The following is a 23,209-nucleotide window of genomic DNA, read 5'->3' as shown; positions in this document are numbered from 1 at the left end:
TAGTGAAATGAGTCAGTCTGATGATTCCATGACAAGCCAAGGATTTTGATCATGTCATCCATTTTTATGTCTTTGTCAGAGCTAGTAACTGGGCGTGGATAAATTGTTTCCATTAATTTTTGGCTATTAGTTGCCCATTTTTGTAATTCAAACCCAGCTTTACTTAGCAAACTGACCATTTGTGAATAGATTTGGATGGCTTCATCATCAGACTCACACCCACTCATGAGATCATCCATATAGAAATCTGTCAGCACCCTTTCTGCAGCCAATGGATAATCTTTACCATCATCTTTAGCCACTTGCTGTAAACTTTTGACTGCAAGATAAGGAGCTGACGAGACCCCGAAAGTTACACGTAACATCCTGTAATCTTTTACAACATCATCAGAACTCTCACGCCACAGCAGGCGTTGGAAATCAGTATGTTTGTCCACGACTTTAACCTGCCTGTACATTTTTATAATGTCCGCTATAAAGCAGATTGGATGAATACGCCATCTCATAATGATATGACGCAGTTCTGGTTGTAGTCGTGGACCAACCAAGAGATCATCATTCAGAGACCTGCCGTTGACACCTTTAGAAGAGCAGTCAAAAACCATCCGAAACTTGGTTGTGGATCTGTCGTTGCGAATAACAGCATGGTAAGGCATGTATACACAACCTGGCTTCGCAGCTTCTTGCTGATCTTGGATAAGTTCCATGTGATCGAGTGATAAATATTCATTAATCACTTTGGTATATTCCTGCTTTAGGAGTGGATCGCAATTCATCTTTTTCTCCAAGGTGAGAAATCTCCTTAAAGCCACTTTCCGTGAATCCCCATACTGACATAACGGGTCATCATCACGAAATGGAAGACTAACAACATAGCGACCTGTACTGTCCCTAGTTGTAGTGGATGCATAATACTCCTCACACGCTTGGTCTTCCTTAGACAACAAGGTGCGAGGCTAATCAGTTTCAATTTCCCAGAATTGACGGAGTGTATCATTAATGGAGCTATCCAGAATATGTGCAGTTATAAAGCTATTAGAATGGTTACTCACTTGTGTTCTTCCTGAAAGGATCCAGCCCAAAGCGGTGTTTTGTGCTATCAGAGTAGACTTCGGATCCCGTACAATACCATCCGTCAGGGTCTGTCCATACACCTCAGCACCCAGCAACATGTCCACATGGCCTGGAGTCTCATATCCTGGATCTGCCATCTTTAATTTCTTCAATTGTGGCCAATCATGAATCTCAACTTTCTGTGAAGGAATGGGATTAGTAACCTGACTTACCACATATGCCTGAACAACACAACTAAAAGAGCCACAAGTGGATTGTATTACGAATTGAACCTTGTGCTTAATTGCTGTTGGCAATGGGACTTTCTCCCCGCCCAGTCCTGATGGATCAACACTACCATTTACAGGTATCTTGTGTAACTGAAGTAACTGAACAGTATGCTCAGTCACAAATGATATTTGTGAACCCTGGTCAAGAAATGCCCTAAGTGTATGACAATTGCCCTTATTTTCTACCTTAACTAATGCCGTAGTTAACATTACCTCACTATTGGAAGTATTGGATTCACACAAACCTTCAGTAGCATGCGCTACAATGTTACTAGGTACAGGTTCCTTCTGCTCTGGCTTCTCATGGATAGCTTCACGCTGTTTGGTGTGGATCTTTTCCCCTTCACTGACTCGACTCGATGGCACTGAAGGTGGTTGCTCACTATCCAGATGCAGCAGGGAATGGTGACGACGGCCACAACGCTTACATGATGTGTCGCGCTTGCACTGTACTGCAGAGTGCTTTGCTCCAAAGCAGTTGAAGCACAACGCCTTGTTTTTGACAAAGTCCCGCCGTTGTTGTACCGAGTCCTGGCTAAACCGCTTACATTGATACAACAAGTGAGCCTCTGCACAGCATGGACAGGATACAGATGACGCCGTTGTAGTAACACTGAACACTTTAGGACGCTCTGTTTCTTTGGGTCTTGTTTCTCTCTTGTTACTTGGCTCTAGGAACTCTAATGCTCTGAATCTGGATTCCAGGAACGTTGAAAATTCACTAAAAGTTGGTAGTGAATCTGAGTTATCACTGATCTTGTGTTCCCATTCTTTCCGGGATTCCTGATCAAGCTTCTGTATGATCAGGTGGATAATGATGAGATCCCAGGTTGAAACGTCAACATTCATGTTGGTGAGAGCACTTAAACATTCATTTGTTGTGTCTAATAACTGCTTGACTCCATAAGAAGATGCAGTGGATAAGGTCTTTTGGCTTATTAATCGGTTGAGTATGCATGATGAGATATAGCGTGTGTTGCTGTACCTTTTCTTTAATAAAGCCCAACATTGTTCATAATTAGCATCAGTTATAGGTGTGTGTCGGATCAATTGCTCTGCCTCACCTGTCAGGTGACCTTTCAAATAATGGAGCTTCTGCACAGGTGCTAAAGTTTGATTGTTATGGATCACAGATTCGAATAAGTCATGAAAGGTAGGCCACTCTGCATACTTGCCAGAAAACACTGGGATAACAATTCTTGGTAGCTTCACTGCACTGGATACGTTGGATACATTAGATTCATTTTGCATATTGTGTGAGTGAGCTGTGGATGCTGTTGGCAAGCTTGCTTGAGGGTTGATTTTGTCCAAAGCCTCTTTTAACTGACATTTATATTCGATGTATTTTTCTTCGACTCTATCATAAGTTTCAGCCGTGAAGTAGGTATTGTTAGGATCCTCGGCTTCTAACACAATAGCCTGATGATTGTTCTCGAAGCATTTCCAATAGCCTTCTAACAGTTCTAACCTTGTTTCTAAGTATGTAATTGTAATCCGCGACTTGGGTGATTTTTTGAGGTTAGAAGCGGCTTTATCAATCTTCTCTTCTGTATTTTTCTGTAATTTTATGTATGAGTCGACTTCCATCTTGATATTGGTGGTGAATTTTCACTGATTTCAATTGTTTCATAAACATCCGGTTCGAAGGACCAAATGTCCGACCCTGCGGCCGGCACAATTTTGAATTAGGATAAAAACTGGTTCAATGGTGGATAACTTGTTGAATAAAACGTTGATTTCTATAAAATGCACATTGTATTTCACTTTTTCATATACTTTTTGCTATGAATAGACATTATAACTAATTTTACTGGTTTTGTATAAAGAATTGCAACTTGCACGGGCAGCCATTTTTGGTAGAGAGAAAAACATAGATAATATATCTTTGACATAAACCTAGGCCGAGCTGTTTGAGGTATCAAAATAAACTATTTCGACAATGAATGGCAAATTACTCATAAATCTTATAATAATACATATAACGCTCAAACAGTTACTTCAAATATTTGCAACGTGTTCGTTGCTAAACTTATGTTTGTTCCGATTATACTAAAAACTAAAACACAAGTATTGAAACAGAAAAAGGTAAATCAATTAGCGGTGTGTATTCTTTTAAGTACATATTGTGATTCTGTTTAGCTAATTTACATAAATAGGTGATTCATGTTACACCGAGTACCGGTTTAAGTAAAGGTGCCGTTCGAATTTAGACTACACCAGCATTACGGCCGACTGCATTACTGCCACTTACTTTACTTACTGCTGTCGCGCAACGACCCGAAGTGGATCTTGGCCTCCGACACTAAATACCGCCTTGCTACTACAGGTCCAAAGCCGTTTCTGTCCAGTCGACGGCGCCGATTTCGCAAAGGTCTTTCTGCACCCAACACACACCTTTTTGCTGCATTACTGCCACGAATGTCTAAATCGATGTTGCTGCCCGGATTTGGCTTTTGCGGCCGCAATACAGTCGGCATTACTGTCGCGCTGCAGATGTCATTTTTAGACAGTTTTTGTTAGAAATGGACTTCCACTTGTATTACAACTATTACAAGTTACAAGCTTTTGACAGGGTACTTACAGGGGCCCGTTTCTCAAAAGCTTGTAACTTGTAATACAAGCGGATGTCACTTTTTGACAGCTTTTGTTTGAAAGAATAGAATAGAATAGAAAGCGGATGTCACTTTTTGATAGCTTTTGTTAGAAAGGGACTTCCACATGTATTACAACTATTACAAGTAACAAGCTTTTGAGAAACAGGCCCCTGGTCCAGTTTAATAACTAAGTATTTTATTATCTTAAGTAATTAAATAAATATTCACTTTATTGCACAGAACATAATTATTATTATTGATAAGTACCTATCTAAATAACAACGTAAAAAGCAGAGATACATTTAACAAAATCTTTATTGTAATCATATTTGCACCTTAGTACCTATACTCGTAACTCGTAAGTGTATCCGTAACTACTTTTAAGTTATTTCGCTTTTACTGAAGTTTGACGCGGTGGGCAAAGTTATGTTAAGGGGCAAAGTTTTATACTTTTACGGTACCTATTTATTATTCCAGATTAACCCCGCCGTACGCCGCAGTGCTAGCTGTAGTAGCTACTTGGATGAGACGTTTTGGGAACGGCCCCATGTGGCAGGTACGTCAGTGGAACCTTACGGTGTCTTCGTGTCATATTAGAACATTACATTCTAACATTTTGACCGGCAAAGACGTCTTCTGACGCGTGCGGTTACAGCCCAATATCAACCATCGTGCATTCCGACAAGGTTCACGTTGACAAACGCGATAGGCGTGGCGTTTAAAGGACTAAAGAAGACAATCGTTTATATAATACGCCCAAAAAATGTACGCATGAATAAATAAATAAACTTATTTTTGGGTGTGTGCTCATGAATAATATTATTTTTATTTTATTCTAGAGTCTGTGCGGAAAGAGAAGAGTCGTGGAATGTATTGGGCTCCATACATTCCACGACTCTTCTCTTTCCGCACAGACTCTAAATACAACGGAGCGCTAGAGCACGGGCGCATTTTTATCGCTTGTCACCATGCATGTCACGTTCTAACAAGTAGGGAAGTGACGGGCATAGTGACAGGCGATAAAAATGAAACCATGCTGCGCCCGGTTAACGAAAAATAGTGTGAGTAACGCTTACTGGCACGAACGCGTGCGACTGATTTCACCTAAAATGGCGCCCGCTCCGTGTACCCGCGCCAGCTAGCTCTAAAATCGATGTTGCTTTTTTCAGACGGCTGTGGGCGTGGAAGTGGACGCTTGTCGTCGGGACTGGTATTACCACTTGCTGTACGTCAACGACTACGTGGACTACTCGCAGTGCATGTCACACACGTGGTTAGTAAATAAAGATTCGAGTTAGACTCTTTTCGGAGCGATTTGTATGTATTCGGTCCTCTGCCTTCTCCTTGACAATTTTATAGTGTCATAACAGGTATCTTTTCTTTTCTCTCCTCCTTTATTTACTATCTTGTGTATATGTGAAGTAATTAGTAACTATAAAAATAAATAAATAATAAATAAATATTATAGGACATTATTACACAAATTGACTAAGCCCCACGGTAAGCTCAAAAAAGCTAGTGTTGCTGCTTAAATATTTGAATGATATTAAAGCGATTGGACCAGTGATCCAAAAGGTTGCGAGCTCAAATCTCGCCTAAAGCGGCGAATTTTCCCTTTAGTTTAAAATTTAGGAAGACAATTAGAAGTACCTAGTATATTTAGCAAGGAAACCTCATATTTTCAGGTACCTGGCAGCTGATTTCCAACTAACCATTCTTGGTCTTCTCCTCTTCTGCTGCCTGCGAAGTTGGCGCACCAGGAAGATCGCCATTGCCGTGACGTTCGCAGTGGGCGTCGTCACGCCCGCGGCACACACTTACTTCCAGAACCTGAGTCCTATACTCATACTTGCGCCTGAGTAAGCATCCTAGCCTTACCACGACTGCCTTATCACTGTAGAGCTGACATATTCGCTTACGTCTGCGTAACTTACTTTCTATACTCTGTGCGGAAAGAGAAGAGTCGTGGAATGTATGGGGCCCAATAAATTCCACGATACTTCTCTTTCTGAACAGAAAATACATCCAACCTTACTCAACGGCAGGAACAGAACATGAGCATATTTGGCTGCGGTTTTCTGTAAGATGATATTAATTTTGATATATTACCTATTGTTGATTAGTCTGGAACTCTGCATTGGATCTATAAATGTTTCAGAGTCGCTCGCCACTATTTCGTGGAAGACCCCACCTTCAACAACCTGTACAAACGTGGCCATACTAACATCGTCTGCTACGCCATGGGCCTGGCGGTCGGCATGTGGGTCTACAAGCTCATAAATATCAACTTTGACATCACCAAATATAAGGTACGTAAATATAGGTGAAAACGCGGTTTTACTAGTTAAGACTTTCTGAAACGCCTTGGTGAAAATGGCTTTTACTAGGACTTTTGTCAAAACTTGTTGTCGAAAAAAAATTTTTACCCCTCAGCTGTGATCGGACCCCCTAAGCCCGAGGAATTTTGAATTTTATATATGTCAAAGTTGATCGAGCCTGTCGGGCTTTCCCACAGCTTACGCTTGTAAAAGTATGAAATGTTATAAGCCAAGCTTATAACAACCTAACCTAGCCTTCTTTGGAACAGACACTTTATTTCTATAAAAAACTATGGAGGCACTTTATACCTCGTTCCAGAAATACCGCATCATCTACTGGTCCACGTTCCCCGCCGGGGTGCTGCTCATCATTTGCGGCGGCATCTTCTACATCGACGGCATCAGGGTCCCGCTGGCCGTGCGCGTCGCGTACGCGCCCATCATCAAGATCCTGTTCGGAATGGTTGGATTCATCCTGACGTTGGGGACCATTTTCAAGTTGGAAAGTAAGAACTATTTCAACCTTGGTCATTCTACAAATATTTTGTTCCCCTGGCTATACATATTCGCATATTCCCAGGAAATTCTGCTTTATTGGCATCTCATTTTTGATGACTGCGTAACTCGTGCCAAGTTCAACAGCTCAGCGGAATCTCTTGGGAATTTGCGAATAGATATAGCCAGGAAAATGAGAGTAGGTAGAATTACCCATCTAGACTTTGACAGAAAACCGGGTAGATTTAACCAACTTGACGCTCGTTGTTCGATAGTTGTAATTCTAGTTAGTTAAAAATTTATAGTTGTGTCCTGGACACTGACATTGGACTGGACATTGTCCAATTAAAGGTTAAGCGTGATCTTGAACCAAATATATATTATGATATCAATGTACCTACATTCGAATCTGCCTAAATGACTATTAATAATTTCTTCAAAGAAAAATATTTTGAATCCCTGAATGTTTGTTTATAATAGCCCACTTATCTCGCTAAGCTGGCCCTACATCCCATCAGCGTACACTGCGGCATTGTTTAAGAGAGGTTTTTTGAACACCAAGCCTAAAAACCTTGAAATACCTTGTTTCAGCGGTGTACCGCGGCCTGCTGGAATGGCGCGGCTGGGCAGTATTCGGCCGCATATCTTACTGCGCTTACTTAGTCCACGTGTCCGTGATACGGTACAGCGTGGCCAACCAAACATCTTTGCTGCACTCCAATTTCTTCCAAATTGTAAGTCAACTTCAATCCGGGGTCCAAGCGTCGCCGTACAATCGCCATCCGAATGTCACCTTTAAGCAACCCCAACCAACCTCAGGGTGTAATTTATGTATGTATACCTATATTGTATGTTCGGGTCAAATCTTGCAAGCTAAAGACCTACTTCCCATTATTTGATTGAGCTGAATCTTCACATTAAGGGATGACTCACGTTAGACCGGGCCGTGTCCGGGCCGGAGCTTCTAGAGCTTCGTTTTCTATGGAAAGCATCACGTGATCACCTGTCATTGTCATAGAAAAGTTAGCTCCGAAAGCTACCCGGTCTAACGTGGGGTTTTTAAGGTACCATCGACTTGATCTGATGATGAACACTGGAGGTGGTCATAGCATAGGAACTCTGTCATAAAACAACGCAACCTAATTATGTTTGGGTTTGTTAGAAGAATCCCAAGTATGTACCTACCTATTAGTTGCCCATTGAAAGAAAATTACAGTCAGTGATAAGAGTTGAACCAAGAAAAGTCTGCAGCGATTTTGATAGCATACGCAGTGCAACTGTTATTTTAAATGTCAAACTTCTATGACTTGACGTATAAATAACGCTTGCACTGCGTATGCTTTAAAAATCGTCGCAGACTTTTCTTGGTCTAACTCTAACAGCTTTTTTTAATTATAAATGGGCTTACTCATGGCCACAGACTAGCCGAGGCGAAGACGTGGCCTACGATGGAGCGAGCCTGCCCAAAAGGTGCCTGTTCACTCTTGTTTGTTGACCTAAAACTTATAATTCCAGCTCTTGACTTACTTCGGTCTGCTGCTGACGACCTTCGTAGTTGCGTTCCCCTGCTGGATGATGATCGAGGCTCCCTTCAACCAGCTGGTGAAGGTCTGCTTCTATCCAGCTCCCAAAGAACAAAAGGAGTACAAAGAGACGGAGCTGATAGGGACAGCGCATGTTATGGTTATCAACAACAAATAGATGATTTTGCAGACATGTATCTTAACAAATGCGGGGTACAGACAAAAGGATTTACAGTTTTACCTTACTCTGTACATATTTTGGGAATGACAAAGTTAGAAGTGTCACGATAAACTTCAGTAGGGCTAAGATGGCCGGCTCTTTATCATTTGTCACCATGGCTGTCACGTTCTAACAAATATGTAAGTGCGAAAGTGACGCATAGCATGACAGGTGATAAAAATGCGACCATGACAGCTGGTCAGGTATCCACTGAAAACGATGACTCACGCTAGACCGGGTCGGGGCCGGCCCGGAGCTTCCGGCGCTTCGTTTTCTATGGAAAGCACACGTGATCACCGATCTGCCGTTAATAAAATTACTTGTAGGACGCCTCGGCCTGGGCCCGGCCCGTTCTAGCGTGAGTCATCCTAAAATCAGCGCTGTAGTTTGCTGTGGCAATTATATGCTGAGTGAGGATCCTGTTTTAGCATAGCTAGTTTCTGTTGTGTGTTATTTTATAGTACCTATTGTCAGAGATGTGAAAAATACTTTATAAAAAGTATTTAAATACAAAATACAAATACTTTCTTGATATACTATTTCAAATGCAAAATACAAAATAGTTTTTGAATTTGTATTTAAAATACAAAATACGAAATAGGTATTTTCAAAATACATTTTAAAAATACAAATACTTTGCGATAAAAGGTACTCTGAATAGTGAATACCTAGTCTGAATTAAAAAGTAGGTATTACTCAGAATATCCGAATTGAAAAGACTCTCTTTATTCTTTGAAAACAGTGTGTCAATCAGTCCTCTATCTAAAGTGCAAATTTCTAGTTGTTTGCTCGTATTAACCGGAAGGATGGATGGATGATGGTTTATAACGAACAATTTTTAAAAGCATTAATTTAGATTTGTAATGTTTTACAGCTAGTATAATGCCTCTCGTTAGTGTGATGAAAACGTCTCGTTTGTGTTTCATCAGGGCAGAAAAGTTTGTTCTCCTCTCGTACCTTGAAACCCTCGCAACACTTAAGATTCCACTTTTTTAATGATGAGCGACGTTACTAAACAGATTCAACAGTTCCATGTTAAAAGAATGAGAGAGTTGCCAGGATTGTAACATCAGAAGAGATTGTAACTCCTACCAACATTACCTACTATAATAGTAGTTTATGCAACAGTGATATAATAAGGGTTCTTAAAATTCAAGGGTCGAAGTTACAAAACGAGACGTAGTCGAGTTTTGTAAAAAAAGACCCGAGAATTTTAAGAACCAATTATGAGCTGTTGCATACATTACTTTTTCTATGACAGCTGCAGCAAAAAAAAAAAAAAAAAAAAAAAAAAAAAAAAAAAAAAAAAAACAGAGTTATTATTTAAAAAAAATTGAGTTATTATTTAAAAAAAAAGAGTTATTATTTAAAAAAAAAAAGAGTTATTATTGTAAATGAAAACATACCTCTTTCAATCAAGATGATCGGAACTTGTATCTTTAAAAAAAATAAAGCAGTTGTATTATACTCATAAGATGACTGCTAGCAGTCATCTTATGAGCCTATAGACAAAGCATTCAAATGACATTGCTTTAGATATCACTGTCAGTCATTTAATTGACACATTTAAGTGCTGGAGTAGAAAAAGTATTTTGTATTTTGAAAATAGAAAATAGGTCTCAAAAACTATTTCAAATAAAATACAAAATAGTTTTCTTCAAAAGGTATTTAAATACAAAATACAAAATAGGTATTTTGCATTTTGTATTTGCATTTTAAATACAAGTATTTCAAATGTCACATCTCTGCCTATTGTCAAATTTTTGTACACAAATTATGATGTTAAATATGATGTGTATTTTTCTTTCTTACATACGAAAGCATTTTACCCAAGCTGTAACAGACACCTTCGCTAACGCTCGCTCAGTTACGAATTTCTAATGTCAAACGTGAATCGGACACATGACTGGGGGCCTAGCCAAGTTGATAATCGTATATCGACAAACGTCAAAGGAAAGAAAAATGTATCCGGATTACGGATGCTACAAAAAGTCACGTGACGTACCATACTATCAAAAACCAATATTAATTAATTATTTTATAAGCAGAAAACCGGATTCATTCTGAGGGTCGCGAAGTTGGAATCTCGACACAATGCGAATCTTAATTCGTTTGTGGTGACCGTTCCGACTGAACATCTAGCGACCTTCACCAAGGAGGAGTTTTGGCCGAAGGGTGTCAAGTTTCGGCGGTTCCGCGGCCGGCTCCCTGACACTGCGGGGTTGCGTAATGCATCGCAATCATAATGTTATTTTTAGTGTTTAGTTATATTTTTATAATATGTATGCTAGTTTTAAGGTATTTATGTATGGAAGTTACAAGTTGCCTGAAATAAAGATTTCATTTCATTTCATTTTAATTATTTATTTCTATTGGCGTTTTTCATCTACGATTGTCATGTTGGCTAGGTTCCCGTAGGGCAGAAACCTACAAAAACAAAGAAACATACAAAATGGGTGATACGATGCCATCGGGCGTTTTCTACCACCGCACCGCACTGTTTTACCCTCAATCCTTGGGGTTTTGGCTAACAAGCCTTCGAGTTTTAGTTATTCGATCTGTTTCCGATGATACTGATCTGTCAGTGTCAAAAGTGACATTTTTGGTTTAAATCAGATCAAATACTCTAATTGGCCTGTTTGTCGACCATGTAAATTTACAATGGCTGAGCGTAGAACGAAACACGTGGGGCAAAGTTAGTGTGAAGTGACTGCAGCTTGAATGAGGAAAAATTTCAATTTATTGATATAACTAGCGACCCGCCCGGCTTCGCACGGGTTAACAAATTATACATAACTCTTCCTCTTGAATCACTTTATCTATTAAAAAAACCGCATCAAAATCCATTGCGTAGTTTTAAAGATCTAAGCATACATAGGGACAGACAGCGGGAAGCGACTTTGTTTTATACTATGTAGTGATAATTATAATTCCTGATCAAAAAACTCCTTTTTAGGATTTCGTAGTCAAACATCAACCCATATCAGGGCCGATACAGACAGACTGCAACTCGACTGCAACTTGTATAGGAACTACACGCCGACTGCAACGTCAGGCTGTAAGACTTTTGACCGTAGTCAATTTATTCAGAGTGCCTTATATATATTTTTATTATAATATATCCCTTAGTTGGGTGTGCCGTAAGGCATAGCCCTCCTCCAACTGTCTCCATTGGGCTCTGTCTGTAGCAACCCTTATCGAGTATGGCCCCAGAGTCAGACGGATGTCATCTTTCTATCTTGTGAAAGACATTTTATTGCCTATGAACTAATCCTGCTAGTTCAAAATTATACCGACCTTAAAACTGATAAATCCTGATTCAAATATTGTAAAAAATTACACTGCTGTCAGGGACGTTCGTATGATTATTGGAGATATGGGCCAACAACTCAAAACTTTGCCACAAATGTGGATAAAATACAATTTTCTTATCAGTGTTTGAAGTAGACAAAGAGAGCCTTTACGAGCTGGGGCCCGTTTCTCAAAAAGCATCATAAATACCGTAAACATATAAAACTTTGCCTCTTAACATAACTTTGCCCACCGCGTCAAACCTCAGTAAAAGCGAAATAACTTAAAAGTAGTTACAGAGATACACTTACACTAAGGTGCAAATATGATTAGGTACAATAAAGATTTTGTTAAATGTATCTCTGCCTTTTACGTTACGTTGTTACTTAGGTACCAATAATAATATGTTCTGTGCAATAAAGTGAATACTTATTTAATTACTTAAGATAATAAAATAGTTATTAAACTGGATCAGGGGCCCATTTCTCAAAAGCTTGTAACTTGTAATACAAGTGGAAGTCCCTTTCTAACAAAACTGTCAAAAAGTGACATCCGCTTGTATTACAAGTTACAAGCTTTTGAGAAACGGGCAGGGTGTGGTGAAAATTAATAAATACTCTTGAATTCCATGAATCATGTCTCTATACAACGAAACCCTTTATTAAGCTATGATCTATAACCATCATAATTTTAATCAATTATTACCTACTCATGTATTAACAGTGAAACTTATCTGAACATTGTTCAACCTTAATAAGCCATCGCAATAAGGTTTAAGTTTAGTAAGCTTTGTCGGCACTGGGACCCATAAACTGGTTTGGTTATCATGCTATTCATGCTTTTTAAACGAAGATTTATCAAAATCTTTTTATGCAAATTAGACATTGATTTGATACACCATGTATTCACTACGATTGTGACAGTATCTAGTGAACGATAGAGTGAGGAAGAACTAAAAAAAAAGTGAACATGAAATTTTTTATATTGCTATGTGTGTGTTGGTTGCACCAGACTTCAGGGGTTATTTACAATTTGAACGGTAAAGTGTTTATTAATAAATAAAATAAAGTCGAAATTTCAAATAGAAACCAATCGAATATGAATTGAAAAATAAATGTAACTTGCTCATCAATGTTTGAAGTATGAAAAGTGCCTTACCAGCTAGTGGTGGAAAAAAAATTGAGGGTCTGCTCATAAAGTGAGGGTGTTTTTTTTTCACTTCAATAGTAGTAGTAGTGACTAGTAGGTATAACAGGTTACACACAGGTGTAGGTAATAGGTATAGGTACACTTTTTCCTCAAACTTGTAAATTTTTATGTTTTACATAAACTCCTACCTACTCATAATCACGAGCTCTTTCGATCCTAACAGGAGAAAAAAAGTGTCCCAAAATTTCAATACATTTTTTTCCTCCATTCCGTTACTGTCATACAAAATCTTTAAAAAATGGTAATGGAATGGAAATCACAATCTTGGGACACATTTTTTTCTCTTATGCTTGAAAGAGCTCGTGATTTTCCAACTTTGGGAACAAATCAAATAAGTTTTTATCAAATGTTATAATATTATGTGTTATATAAAGTAGTCATACACTGTCAAAAAGTGACGAAGCCTTCCAGTGGTGGAGCCCTACGCGGGGTCTGGATTTCGGCCTCCGCATTTAGACACGTATTATTGACAGACAGACACATTGGTGATTTGACTGGAACACCCTATTACAGATACAGAGTATGACCGTTTGCCGCCGCTATTTAAGCTGGACGATTACTACCCGTGCCTGCGCGGGCCCGGAGACCGCTACTGCTACGTTAACGCAATACTGGTCGCCAACGGCAGCAGTGAACTGCTTCATTTCATACAAGTAAGACCAAAAAACCTTTCGGGGATCTTGGTCCCCGAAAGATTGGTATCAAACTTAATGGAGCCATTTAGAGTGATACTTAAAATTTGTCATAAACAGAATCATTTCTTTATTGCATTCATGCACAACATATTAAGTAACTACAAAGTAACATATAATATGTGAAACATGAACCCTGAAAGGGCATGTTTTAGTTCTAAGCAAAGCAAATCAAAGGTTCTAAGCAAGAGGTGAAATTTGGGATAATAACGTGCCCTTAGTATGATATTTACCTAATCGAAACAGAGATGGCGCTGTTTGGGTCATATGTTTAGTGCTCACTGAATTATCTAAAGTCAACTGTGGACAAACAGAGAGACTCCATAATTTACGAAGCTGTACAGCTCCATCTCATTTAGCCTTCGAGCAACATCGGCTTCCGACGTATCGAAAGGTAGGAGCCCAAGCGATATCTTACCGTACAAATCGTTCTGCAGCCATTTTTAGCGGGGGGGAAACGTTATGCACGTTTCACTCACTACATAGAAAAAACTTTTGCTTCTAAGTAATCAGTATTATAAGCGTCTTGAATCCTGAATACATTTACTTTCTTTTTTTTCTTCTACTTCTAAGTGAGCCAGACCACTGATAGAGTCTGTGCGGAAACAGAAGAGTCGTGGAATGTATGGGGTACATTCCACGACTCTCCCTTACCGCACAGACTCTAGATGAGCTTATTTGCACGAGCGCTCCACAATGTTAAGCAAAATTATTGTGGGCCTAAATCTTCGGCTTAAATTAAATTATCCTCGTGAACTACAATACATATTCATTTCAGGAATATTCCGCCGCCAACACATTCACACATTACGACCACAATTTAATACATTGGGGCGTCTGCGTGACGAAGACATGTCGGCAGTACCTCGGCAACTACACAGTTCATGAGACCCTCGAAGCCTGCCTCAACTCCTCGCTCCAGCAGACCCACCAGCTCCAAGCCAGGCTGGTGGAAGAGAAAGTTTATTGCACTGACTTTGAGGAGAATGATAACGTAGAAACTGGGGAGATTGTTGTGGCTGTAATTCTTATAACTATCCTGATGCTTAATGTCCTGGGAACTTTATATGATGTATGCTGCGTTTCCAAATCTGTAGGTAAGTGGACGTAAAGGACTGCTAGTGCCATAATACATATACACCAAATACAATTTTATATATGTACCTACTTGAGGTATATAAATCACAATAAAACCAAAAATACATATAATTATACTTTATTGAAACTATATATTGGACACGCGTACGTAATGGGTGTTAATTAAGAATAGAATAGAATTTCTACTGAGAATCACAAGGAGGAAAAAAGTGTTACAAATTTTTCACATTTTTTCGTTCCTTCCATTCTGTTCCCGTAATACAAATTAAATTAAAATGGCATCAAAATGGAAACAAAAAGACACTTTTTTTCACCTATTTGGGTCGAACGAGCTCGTGATTCTGAGTAGAAATACGAAATACCATAAAATTTTTAACATTTCAAAAAACTAGTCTACAACATTTTAACGTAAAATGGTCCAACTGTGTTTTGTAAATCGCCCACACTGTGAACTGTCCATCGTTGGACCTTATGCCTTTTGTAATAAGGTCCGCCGATGTACAGTTAAGAGTGTTGCTGTTTGTATACAGGTGGAAGATTTCTGCTATGTTTTTCTGCGAAGAGGAATTGGAGACGACTTTTTGCGCCCTCGGGGGAGGGTAGCGAGCCGAGACTCTCGAGACTCAAGCTTTTCAACGGTATCAAGTGAGCGTTCGGCCTTTCACAAATTGATTTTTTCAAAAAATAAAAATTTCTTTGAGGTCAATGTGAAGAAGACGGGTATTTAAAACTCTTAGAGCCAATTGCACCATTCACTTAACCCGGGGTTAACCGGTTAAACCTGGAGTTACCATGTTAACCCATGGGGTGAATGGTGCAAGTGGCGCTTAGTTGATGGGCTATTTATATTTTTTTTGTCAGATTTTGATAAAAATTTACAAGGAACTTTTGGTATATTATTATTCGACTTTTAATTTCAGGGCTTGCACTACTTTCTTGGTCATACTGGGCCATTCGCCGTTAGCAGCGGTCATATCCTCCAATAACCCCCACTTCCTTGAATTGGTAAGGAAATAACAGTTTTAAAAACGTATTAATATTTAAAATATTAAAATTAACTATACCTACTCGTAAACTAAGTAAGATTAAAACTAAACTCAAACAAAGTCACAAATACAAAACCTAGTGAAACAACCCTTTCCGCGGCCCTTTCGGATACAAAGGTGCCCATCACGTCCGCCGCGTTGCCACGCTGAATCACGATCGCGATAGACAGTCGCTCCCGCGCCCTTCCGGACGCAAAGGTTCCCATTACGCTCGCCACGTTGCCACGTTGAATCGCGATAGACAGTCGCTCCCGCGCCCTTCCGGACGCAAAGGTTCCCATCACGCTCGCCGCATTGCCACGCTGAATCACGATAGACAGCCGCCACATCAGGAACGAGGGTCATGTCCTCTCTGTTTCTCTCTATGTTTAAAATAATATTATTTCTAGTTTAATATTTTTCCTGAGGAAATGATAAGCTCAATATGAGATTGAAAATTAACATTAAATAATTTAGGAATGGCTTTATTTACCTAAAAGTATATATTTTACGTTTACATATTTATGTTTCAGACGTACCACGACCCGCTGTTCCACATATTCTACAACGGCAACCTGATCGTGCAGACTTTCTTCGTCCTGTCTGGCTGTCTGCTGGCGTTCAATCTTCTGCTGGTGGAGGAGAAGGCGCAGCTGACGTGGCCGAGGTTCCCTAGATATGTCGCGCTCAGGTGGATGCGGTAAGTCAAAAAACCGGCCAAGTGCGAGTCGGACTCGCGCACGAAGATTCCGTACCATTACACAAAAATAAGCAAAAAAACACGTTGTATGGGAGCCCCACTTAAATATTTATTTTATTCTGTTTTTAGTATTTGTTGTTATAGCGGCAACAGAAATACATCATCTGTGAAAATTTCTACTTCCTAGCTATCACGATTCATGAGATACAGCCTGGTGACAGACGGACGGACGAACAGATGTACAGACGGACAGACGGACAGATGGACAGATGGACAGACGGACAGCGGAGTCTTAATAATAGGGTCCCGTTTTTACCCTTTGGGTACGGAACTCTAAAAAATACATAGGTAAAGTCAATGTAAAATTACGGAAAAGACCTTCATAGAAAATAATTGTATACCACATTTTCTGTGTTGTATACTATATCTAGGAGACCGAGCTTTACTCGGAAAACATATAAAAATACAAAAATGGGACAACGGGACAACGCGCATTTTTGAATTTTTGAATTTTTATATGTTTTTATATGTTTTATAAGATCGATTTTTCGCCCCCGAAAACCCCCATATAGCAAATTTCATCGAAATCGTTAGAGCCATTTCCGAGATCCCCGAAATAAATAAATACCTATACAAGAACTGCTCGTTTAAAGGTATAAGATGAGATAATATAAGATATATCTACCTACGTCTATCACTCAGACACAGAAAGGAAACGCTTCGTTCCTCCTGTTCTACCAACCTCCTGTGTAGTGGAGTATATAAACGCAAGTTAAAAGCGACGTTGGTGGCAAACAAGCATACGGCCTGCCTGATAGTAAGCAGTTACAGTAGCCTATGGACGCCTGCAACACCAAAGTCTAACACGAGTACGAGTAAAGTATTGCGTGCGATTGGCGTACTTCCAACCTCGATCTTATTGATGTTTTCCTTCAGCGAAAAGCGACTGGTGAATATCAAATGATTCAAAAAACTCGTTGGTACGAGCCTGGGTTTGAACCCGAGACTTCCGGATAAAAATCTCACGTCCTTGCCGCTCAGCTACCGCTTCTAAAATTATCTTACGTAATATATTGAAACCTCCAAGGTTACTTATTATATTTGCACTGTCATTCGGCCTGATTCGAACTTTAAGATACTTCAATCATTTGCTAAAGATACGATTCTTCAAACAAAAACGTCACTTTTGACACTGACATATATATCCGATCCATGTCGTATCTTTTGCGAAATTATTATTTTGAAGTTTGAATCAGACCCAATGTCACAAAACTACAAGGTGTTTGTTTTTATGTGGGGTCCAAACTTTATGTTATTATACATATTTATGACATGGGGCCTCACGAGGTTCGTGTTCGTATGTTATTAAATTAGCACGTTATATAACAATACCAATAAATGTAAATATAATGAGAAACTTTATTTGCAAGATTTGCATAAATCCGCCAACATTTGCTTGTGATTTATACGTTGCGTTATTTATTTATCAGCGGCACTCACTTGTAAAAATGAATTACAATAATAGTAATTACTTACTTAATTCATATACCAAAAAAAAAATATTGGACATTGTTACACAACTTGAGTAAGCCCTACCGTAGAGTAGAAGCCTTGTTGTGGATACTCAGACAACGATAAATACAGTCGTGTAATAATATATAAATACATACATACATAGAAAACTCAGGAAAAAATATCAGATTTTGATATTCAGGATCACAAATAACCCCAAAATCACCGAGTATGTCCGTTATCACACTGGTGGCATATCCTCTGTCCCGTAGCTGGATATTACACATTTGTCGTGTCGTGTCGTGTTGTTTTGTTTTGTGTCGTGAACTCATCAGAAAGGTAACCGGGGAGCCCAGCGGGCGCAGCATGGTTCCATTTTTATCGCTTGTCACTATGCCCGTCACTTTCGCACTTACATTCTTGTTAGAACGTGACATGCATGGTGACAAGCGATAAAAATGCGACGGTGCTACCGCCGCAGGCCACGCCGCAATGACCTTCGATCTGAATCCCTTAGTTAATGTTTTTGTAGCATATCATATTAATAGCAATGGCTTTAAGCAATTTAATATCCCATATTCCAGTTCACTGTCTTCGAGATATTTGGCATCAAAATTGAACAATTTTAGGCCCATAAACTGGTTTTCTCGTTATAACTTTTGTGTTAATTAGATTAAAATAAAAACCAGACCAGTTTTTAGAGACGTCAAGGACGAACCCAAATATGTAGATTTCGCATATAAATATGTAACATCATTCACAGCAATCGAGATACGAAAAAAGTGTTTTTTTAGAAAATGTTTTAAAAAAAAATAAAAAAAAAAGTATTCATTTCTTTCAAAATCCGGTGGACAAAGCAATGGAGATAAAAGATTGAAGAATCGATAGCTGTTTGTCTTATACATACCTAATTCTATCTGTAATGCAAAAGTAGGAGATACGATCGATTCAAAACTTGTCAAAAATCAATGAAAACCTCGAGTAGCCCCTTAATAGTATGGGTGTGTTGATGTGTTCACATTTCTGTGATTCAGCGTCTGTGAAAATGTGAACTGTTGACAACCACCTAATGTGATTAACTCCCTGTCTTTTCCCAGGTTAACCCCACCTTACGCTGCAGTGCTGGCGGTGATCGCCACTTGGATGAAGAGGTTCGGAGACGGACCTATGTGGAAGGTACCACCATAACCACCATACCATACCGTACCATGCTTCCAAAACCCACTTTAAAGCAATTAGGAATCGTCATCATCATATCAGACCTTAACCGCCCACTGCTGAGCATAGGCCTCTCTTCTAGTACGCCACTCGTCCCAGTCCTGAGCTAATCTCATCCAGAAGTGACCCATTAGTATTAGCGTAGTATTGCCCAGTTGACCCAGTAACTAGAGATTGAAATATGACCCCCTCTTCATATTTAATTTAAAAAAACCACAGACATGAGTCTTCCAGACTCGGTTTATGACTATTCCAAATTTCAAATCGATAGCTTAAGTAGTACTCGAGATATGTGCAAACCCCTAAAAAACACTACTGAAATTCCGCAACATGGCGATGGCCAAATAAAATCTCGTCAGGGTATACCTGTCTGCTAAATCGCGCGTGACCTTTCTATCGCGAGACTGAATGACGTAACGGCACGTGTCTTAGGACAATGGCCCTTAGGTATATGATGCCTATTATATAAAATTAATTTTGTATTAAGCAGAAACCTCTGCGAACGATGCTATTAAGCTTCGAAATAAATTAAAAGTGGAAAAATTCACTGTCTTGGGACTTGAACCCACGACCACTGGATCACTAGTACAGTGCTCTTCCATCTGAGCTACCAAGAGCGTACCCAATTCATTGAATATTTCCACCATATATGACCCTAGGGCCTACTAAGCAGAAAAGGCCTATTTATATACTTATGATCAGCGTTTTATTTAAATATTATTGATCAGGTTTTTAGCAGACGGACGCAAACCGGAATAACGGAGAGGAGTATGGCAACAGGAGTTACGCTCTTTATAATACTAATTGACCGAGTGAGGAGAAGGTTTCCATTTCATCTTGGGCCAAAATGCTTTCGTATGTCCGGATGTTCTCTACAGCTCGCATTTCTCAACAGATTCTCGTGAAATTTTGTGAGCAGGTTCAATAAAGTAAATAATACTATTGTTCTGTTACAGCCCGTGGTAGGCATAGAGACGGAGGCCTGTCGTCGTGACTGGTTCTACCACCTTCTGTACTTAAACGACTACGTCGACCACTCACAGTGCATGGCGCATACCTGGTGAGGCTTGTTATTGTCCAGCAAAGAAAGCTAGGCAAAGTTTTGTCATAAAACATGTATAAAATACTTATATCTACTCACAAGTTGTAAACATAATATATAGAGTGAATTTTATAGTAAACCTATTCCTTAATATTTACGCAGGCGAACAACACACGAACGTGAAGCGAAGCGATGCGATGCGGGGTAAATCAATCCTTTGATACCTATTAGAAGTGTCCTACGTGGGCGATCTCGTTGAACGCGAACGCCGTGGACCCGCCGCGCCGCGCCGCTTCGCTTCGCCACACTGCATTCAAATTTTTGATCAGAAACCGCAATGTAACGAAAATTGCATCCAAGTTCTTACTAGTCTACCTTCTAATCTTCGCTTTAAATCCCTATTTGTTCCCAGGTACCTTGCAGTAGACATGAAGCTCACAGTCTTGGGGCTGCTGGTGTTCTACCTGATGAAGAGTTGGCGTGCGCGGAAGATCGCGATTGGCGTGGCGTTCGTTGTTGGCGTCGTCGCGCCCGCGGTCTGCACCTACTTGCAAAACTTGAACGCTATACATATCGTTTCGCCTGAGTAAGGACCACCCCACACTTAAGCGTCTCCCGAGCGTCGGCGTCTAGACAACTCTATGGCTGCTGCTCGACGCAGCGTTGACGCAACTGCGCAGCGACGCCGTGTTCCATAGCGCTGATTAGACGCCGACTCTCAAAATTAAATTAAAATTATGTTTGAGTTTGATGAGTATTCGTTGCCTGTTGAATAAAAAGTATAGTCAGCGTAGTCAACCTACCTACCAAAAATATTTTTTTTTTCAGAGTCGCTCGCAACTACTTCGTGGAAGACCCGACCTTCAATAACTTGTACAAGCGGACGCACACCAACATGGTGTGCTACGCCATGGGCTTGGCTCTCGGCATGTGGGTCTACAAGAGGATGCAGATGGACGTAGACGTTACTAAGTATAAGGTAACTTCAGACCGATGAGACCGACCATCAAACCTCCCAAGAAAAGAGCTCACATCGGCAACACAATAATAACAACCCCTCTGGTTTTATTTTTTTTTACAAGCAGAAACGTCTGCGAACGATGCTATTAAGCTTAGAATAAATTTAAAAGTGGAGAAATTTACTGTCTTGGGTGAGACTTGAACTCACGGCCTCTGGATCGATACTCCAGCACTCTGCCATCTGAGCCACCAAGACCTCATTCAAAGCCAGCAAATCATTCCACCATATATATGGGTCAAGGGGACCCTAGCGACATCTACCGGAAGAGCTTTACACTTCTTAAACGGCAACTTCGTTTTTTATTACTTTTAAATTTATTCTAAGCTTAACCCCTCTGGTGTTGCGCGTGTCCATGGGTGACGGTAAAACCATGACGTAAACATATTATAACGCCTTATAGGGGCACATTTTTTTCTTAGACTTACCTCTTCCACAATCAGTATCTTTTTAATATTCAAAAAATTTCGAAAACTCGTTAATGACAGTGTAATGTTAAAATCTGTCAGAAATACCGGCCCATCTACTGGGCAACGGTCCCCATCGGAGTACTGCTGTGTGCCCTCGGCGGCATCTTCTACATGGACGGTCTCCAGGTGCCCATGCTGGCGCGCGTGCTGTACTCGCCGGGCATCAAGCTCATGTTCGGGATGTTGGCGTTCGTGCTCATTACTGGGACCATCTTTAAACTGGAGAGTAAGTATGAGTGGACACTCGAGCGGCAGTTACCAGCAGGCCGTCCAGCCCGGCGTCCATGTTAAACAAAAGAACACATATGCGAGTAGTCTCAACGCACGCTGGTCAAAATTAAAGCCCTTGGATATTCGACGCACAGCTGGATGCCATACCAAATGCGCCGCTGGTCGCTCGCCACTGAGGCTGTTTAAAGTAAGAAGACAATACTAAATAAAGTTAGCTCTGTTTTTGTAACCCAGTAAACATTTTAATACAAAGCTTGAAAAAAATAGAAGTACTTGGTTTAAAACATGGTAAGGTTACAAACTAAACTCTCACTTCCTTCTGTTTCTCGCTCGCTAGACTATCTCTTAGTTGCAGTTCAGAGCAGTCTTAAGCCGAGCTTACCCAAATTATTGAGCTGAGTATACCTATTAAAGCAAATCGGGAAACACAATTTTAAATTTCTTTCCGCTGATATCTTTCTCTGAATTTCCAGCCGTGTACCGCGGCTTTCTCGAGTGGCAAGGCTGGGCGGTGTTCGGCCGCGTCTCCTACTGCGCATACATCGTGCACGTGGCTGTCATTCGGACGACCACGGCCAATCACGCCACCTTGCTGCACACTAACTTCTTACAGATCGTGAGTACAGTTAGATAATATTTGTAACTTCAACTTTCAATGTTCACGGTAGCCTCTTTAATGTAAGTATAATAATACTTGCAGGTTTTGACATACTTCTCCCATCTCGTGACATCCTTCGTGATAGCGCTGCCCTGCTGGATGATAATCGAAGCACCCTTCAACCAGCTAGTCAAGCTCTGCTTCTACCCTGCCCCCAAGGATGAACCCCAAGATACCCTCAAAAATATGCCCCGAGAAGTTACCCTCAAAAATATGTCCCGAGATATAGACACAACAGATGTGAAACCAGTTTTTGTGGTTAGAAACAAAGAGAAAGACTTTGATGGAACGGTGGTGTTGAAATTATAATTTTATGAGATTTGATTTACTAATGTGATTATATTCATATTTCCGTTTTTTTAAACCACGACGCAAAAAGAGGGGTGTTATACGTTTGACGCCAATGTCTGTCTGTATGTGGTATCATATCTCTCAAATGGTTGAAAGAATTTTGATGCGGTTATTTTGAGGCGTCTCTTACCTATATTTGATAAAAATTTATCTAGCAGTTTGAAGAGTATCAGCTGATTTCCAAAATGATGTAAGGAGTTT

The 23,209-nt window shown here is 40.0% G+C and overlaps 1 protein-coding gene across 1 annotated transcript; it reads left to right on the top strand.

The window, feature by feature from the left end:
• The first annotated feature begins 11,154 nt into the window (after positions 1-11,154).
• LOC134655472 (nose resistant to fluoxetine protein 6-like) lies at positions 11,155-22,966 on the top strand. The gene is made up of 11 exons (XM_063510936.1): positions 11,155-11,188; positions 13,507-13,646; positions 14,464-14,706; positions 16,342-16,508; positions 19,118-19,196; positions 20,195-20,298; positions 20,693-20,866; positions 21,109-21,259; positions 21,808-21,998; positions 22,414-22,615; positions 22,700-22,966. The coding sequence occupies exons 1-11, from the start codon at positions 11,155-11,157 to the stop codon at positions 22,964-22,966; spliced, it is 1,752 nt and encodes a 583-aa protein (XP_063367006.1).
• The last annotated feature ends 243 nt before the right edge of the window (positions 22,967-23,209 follow it).

This window comes from Cydia amplana, chromosome 16 (assembly GCF_948474715.1).
Source record: "Cydia amplana chromosome 16, ilCydAmpl1.1, whole genome shotgun sequence".
Lineage (NCBI taxonomy): Eukaryota > Metazoa > Arthropoda > Insecta > Lepidoptera > Tortricidae > Cydia > Cydia amplana.
Note: the sequence above shows the minus strand (reverse complement) of the source record. Positions and strands in the feature narration are given on the sequence as shown.